Below are 5056 nucleotides of genomic sequence, written 5' to 3'. Positions count from 1 at the left end.
TTGATTAACTCATTAAGGTTAATGGTGATATGGAGAATTCAACTAAAATATTATAAATTTCTTAGATTCATGGTACCTTATTTATTGCTACAAGGTAGCAGGTACTATCAAATGACTTCTAGTCCAATATTATCAAGTGTTGTTATTTCTTGTGGAGGTTGATGATCAAAGTCTCGTTTGAGACATATATAGATTCAAGAGTAGTTTATGATTAAATTAGATTTGTCGTTTAAAAAAAATAGGTATTATTTATATTTTATGGTTACTTGAAACCATCCCGTCGGTGAACCATTACTAAATTTCCTTACAAAAGTTATGTAACAGAACATTTTATGATTGGTCAACTATATATTTATCTATAGTTAAAATTTATATCTTAAAATTTACGATTTAAAATATTAAAATAAAATAAATTTATAATTCTTCTAGTATAATATTGACCTACTTTAATATTCATTATTTCAACTTGTTTTTTATTTTGTATTCACTGTTGTGGATATTTAGTAAATAAATTCTATTTTAAATCTTAAAAGTTTTTAAAATAAATAACTTATTTATTTCAAAATTTATTAATCATTTAATTTTTTTAATAATATTTATTTATAGATCATATTTATTTAATAAAAAATAATTTAGGTTATGTTGTAGTTATAAAAATAGGGTTTAGTGATTTTTAAAATATAAAAAAGAAATAAACTAGTTTTTTTAGTAAAAAAGTTGGATTGTATTTAGCCATGGAAACAGTTTTATTAATTCTTTTCTTATTTAAAATAATAATAATAAAAAAATCACGGGAAATATACTACTATAGATACATATTTACAGCAAATTAGTTTTCTTTGGTATCATTTTCGACCGACGGACTGACTATGATGAACCTTACTGTCTGGTGAGCCAATCTACAGTTTTGATTGCTAATAGAATTAGATGTCTACATGCTTCCAAATCATGTAAAAGATTATAGTTTTTTCTATTACGTAGCTCCAGTTTGTTAATTCTGGATTCGAAATTAATTCGAGGATTCCTAATTAACCTAGATTTTTAATTGGGTGCTTGTAGGATTCTTAAATTTGATCGGCGTTGTGCCTTCAGTAGCTAAAATTTCGAACAGATATCGGTGTCGATGGATGTAAGTCGCTTTTGATTTCGTTAATTCAATCTTAGATTTTAAATTTCCCTGTTGCTTGGTTTTCCTTGATGAACAGACACTTATAGTTGCCATCGTGTTCTATATATGTTGTGCACCAGTGGGTTCTATGATCTTACTGCAGATTTCACCTGGATTCTGTTGTAAATTAATCCTTTACAATTTTAATCTTGGATCGTTTTGGTGGTGGCAATATTTTTTAGGTGTCTTCAATCTGCATTTTTTTAACGAAGATAAATCTCTGGATTTACGTAATTCTAAACTTTTGTAGCAGTTTTTCCTAAGTAACTTTAATCTGCATCTTTTTATTGAAGATGAATCTCTTGATTTTGTAATTCTAAACTTTTGTCTAGAAGATTTACAAAGATCAAGGAGCATTAGAGCATTTACTCCTTAAAAACTAAAGACGTTGTTTTTGAAAAATTGTGTATAGTTTTTAGTGGAAAACCCATATCAATGGTCCATGGATGTTCTCTAAAGTATAATGTGTTCCATTATTCCAAGTGGTTATCCTATTTTGGTTGATAAAGAATTTGTTATTTCAAGAAATTCCTATATAACTTTAATAAGTAATAACATAGTAAAACGGTTTTTCTTTCTTTTATAAACGGATTTTGTGATTTCATTCTTGCAATTGACTATATATAGTATACTGTAGTCAAAGTGCACCTTGCCAATCGAAACAAGTAGTTGAGAACAGAAAATATGTATACATGGGAGTTCATAGAAAATGCTGTATTGAGATCCACATCTTGTTTTCAAAATCTGCAATGATGTAGCTTATCCAAAAGATTCTATCGAATTCTTGTTGAAAACTTAGGTGTTGTTTGTTTTTTAAGATGTAAAATGTCAGTCTGTGGACCACATCTACAGAAGAAGAGGTGGACCAAACGCCTGCAGTCTGCAAGAAGAAGACTGTTTGTTTTTTATGGTCTGCAGTCTGTGGACCACATCTGCAAAAGAAGAGGTGGACCAAAGGTTTGCAGTCTGCAAGAAGAAAACTATTTGTTTTTTAAGGTCTGCAGACCACATCTGCAGAAGAAGAGGTGGACCAAACGTTTGCAGTCTGCAAGAAGACTGTTTGTTTTTTAAGGTCTGCAAACTGCAGTCTACTGACCACATCTGCAGAAAAAGAGGTCGACCAAACGTCAGCAGTCTGCAAGAAGAAGACTGCAAGAAGAAGACTGTTTGTTTTTTAAGGTCAACAGACTGCTAAATTAAAATGCATTTTAAATACATTGGTTTTTTAAACTTAAAAGAGTTTTTCAACACCGAAATTATGGTCGTCACAGTGTACATTCTATGGAAGTTGCAATCTCCATATATGTATAATCCTATGGCACATTTTCTTTAGTTTAACAAGTCGCCTCAGTGTAGTGTAGCTTGTCATTATTGCAGCATTCATGAAGGATTTTGAGTACTATATAACTATTAATGAGTTGACTCGTATAACTCGAATCTTATTTGAAACAAAGGATAACTATCCTCTTGTTTTCAATGATCTATTCAATGCTTAGCGGTGAGTAATAACTCGATTGCCAGCTCACTTGATACGTCATAGGTCTATAAAGGTAAACAAAAAGGGTATTCCTCATTTCCTCTATACACATCCCCAATCCCAAAATCAAACACCAAAACCAATTCTCTTGAATTAGGGCTCCATATCTCAAAAATGGTGAAGAGAAAACCAATGATATTTGATGATATCAATAGTGATAAAGAGCCGATGAACGATAATGATCGAATTACTCGTTTGCCAATTGATGTTATTCATTACATGTACTCATTCATGGATTCAAGATGCATTGTTCAAAGTAGCGCTCTCTCATGAAGGTGGATAAATAAATGGAGATCCCACCCCTATCTCAACTTTGAAACCCTTCCTTTCACCAATAAGAAATTTCCCAAATTTATGCATCGATATCTCTCCGATCGCAAGAATGACGCAGAAATCGTCACCATTGACTTTCGGTCAACTTCAATCAGGCTAAGTCTTCTCAAAGAGGTGATATCTTATGCAATGTCTCACATTACTCAAAAGATAAACATTGAATACTCGAGTCCTATCCAAACAAGACGTGGTGGATTCGATTTATCTTTGTTTAAATCTCATTTTCTTCAAGATCTTTGTTTGAATATCGATTTTGAGCTCTTTAAAACTCCAAATCTCACATGGGATTTGCCTGTTTTGACTACTTTGCATCTTGAAAGGGTTTCATTCTTACTGTATCCTACTGATAACAAATCCTTGGATTTGTTTTCCACCTTTTCAAATCTGAAAAATCTTTTCTTGGTTGATTGTCAATTATGGCAAGTTAATACTTTCTATATCACATCAAGTAAATTAGAGAATCTGAGATTAAAATTTCTTCATCATTCATGTCAGTTTGTGATCTCAGCACCAAAACTTTCCTCTTTCACATATGATCGCATGGATCATCTGTCTTTGTTGTTAACCAGTGATCTCAATTCATTAGAAACTTTAGTCTTTCGAACCATTTATGACAACAGATCATTGGGAGAACAACAAAAGAATGTTGAATTGCTGATCGATATTTTTCATCAAATGTGTAACACAAAGTTTCTTACTTTGAACACTGCGACATTGAAGTATCTTTCAAGATTCCCTGAATTACTTGAAAGTAAAATTTCCCCTTTTGTGAGATTACAAACTTTGACATTACATGAAATGCCTCCATCATCTGTTGACCTTGCTGATATCATCAGTTATTTCCGTAGCTATGTTCCAGATTGTTTGCTTTTTGTTGAATATTATCCAGAATTATGGAGCACTCTTGACTTGAAATCCATTGAAAAAATCATCATCAGGTAAGATCAGTTTAAATTCTTAATACTTATTAATGTTCAATTATGTTTTAAGCTATGTTTGGATCTTGAGCTTATGTTTAAGATTATTACTCATGGTTCATTTGGAGTAGGGTTATTTCTGTTTTTTCTTTTAATCTTTACTTATCTGCATTTTACCCATTCTTACACCTATAAATTTGAATTTTCAGGTTTGATTGATCTTTTGATATCAGAGGCTGTCTCTCCTGGTTACCCTTTGTTGCTTTTGAGTGTGTGTGTGTGTGTGTGTGATAAACTCTAGTCATGTTTACCTTTTTGGATTTCTTATGTTAAACAACAATGCTTTGTGTTTTTGGCTACAAATGTTGTTACTGTTTTAATCATGTTATGGATGCTTTGTTGTTGTGTGGATCTTCTGGTATTTGTTAAAAGATTTCAGTTTTCAATCATCAACAAGTGCTTATCGTATTCTTTTTTCAAGAGATTGTAGTGTTAGTTAAAATTTCATGGGGCTCGAGACAAAGAAAGATCAAGGCAGCATATCAGCTTTTCCTTTATACTTTATTTGGATATGCTTTTATGCTATTGGCTATTCTGTTGATTCTTTTCCAAATAGGAACCACCGATTTATAAATTTTATTAACCATAGAATTTAGTGAGTATATAGCGTAGGATATACCTCCACCATTGATGCAGAATCCCACAAACCTCCTTGACAAAATTACAATGAAACATCTTATGGGATGTGCAAGTTTTATAACTCTCTTCATTTTGGGCTTGTGTGAAATTGTACACTCTCTCCTATCCAATCTAGGTTCTATAGAGCCACCGTAAGAACCAAACAAGGGGTTGCAAGTCGTTTATGCTTGTGAGACTTATCTAGAAAGCAATCACTAATCCTCCAATATAGGTACTCATTTCTCCTTTTTGGACATCGAAGTCACGAGTGACTATAAGTCTCAACCCATCCTATGTGTATACACGTAGGGTGTCAAAATAGATTCAATTTAAAAATAGATTTTATGAATGCAACAAAAACTTATAGTATTCGTATTGCAAGAAATGGGTATAATATATAAATTCAATCAAAGTAGGTTCAAG

At 31.8% G+C, this 5056-nt stretch overlaps 1 protein-coding gene across 8 annotated transcripts; it reads left to right on the top strand.

The window, feature by feature from the left end:
• Positions 1-824: 824 nt before the first annotated feature.
• On the top strand, positions 825-4411 carry LOC145105500 (uncharacterized). 8 transcript variants are annotated; one of them, XM_079042593.1, is made up of 4 exons: positions 825-889; positions 1060-1129; positions 2021-3976; positions 4165-4411. In XM_079042593.1, the coding sequence occupies exons 3-4, from the start codon at positions 3060-3062 to the stop codon at positions 4172-4174; spliced, it is 927 nt and encodes a 308-aa protein (XP_078898719.1). In that variant the 5' UTR covers positions 825-889; positions 1060-1129; positions 2021-3059; the 3' UTR covers positions 4175-4411. The 8 variants fall into 8 exon arrangements, 5 of the variants coding, with proteins under 5 accessions (XP_078898719.1, XP_078898718.1, XP_078898716.1 ...); XM_079042592.1 differs by having other exon boundaries at positions 2001-3976; XM_079042590.1 differs by having other exon boundaries at positions 1987-3976.
• The last annotated feature ends 645 nt before the right edge of the window (positions 4412-5056 follow it).

The sequence above is a fragment of the Lactuca virosa genome, chromosome 4, assembly GCF_052849685.1.
Source record: "Lactuca virosa cultivar CGN04683 chromosome 4, Lactuca_virosa_CGN04683_v6, whole genome shotgun sequence".
Taxonomy (NCBI): Eukaryota; Viridiplantae; Streptophyta; class Magnoliopsida; order Asterales; family Asteraceae; genus Lactuca; species Lactuca virosa.
The sequence above is the reverse complement of the archived record's forward strand: the minus strand, read 5'-3'. Positions and strand labels throughout refer to the sequence as shown.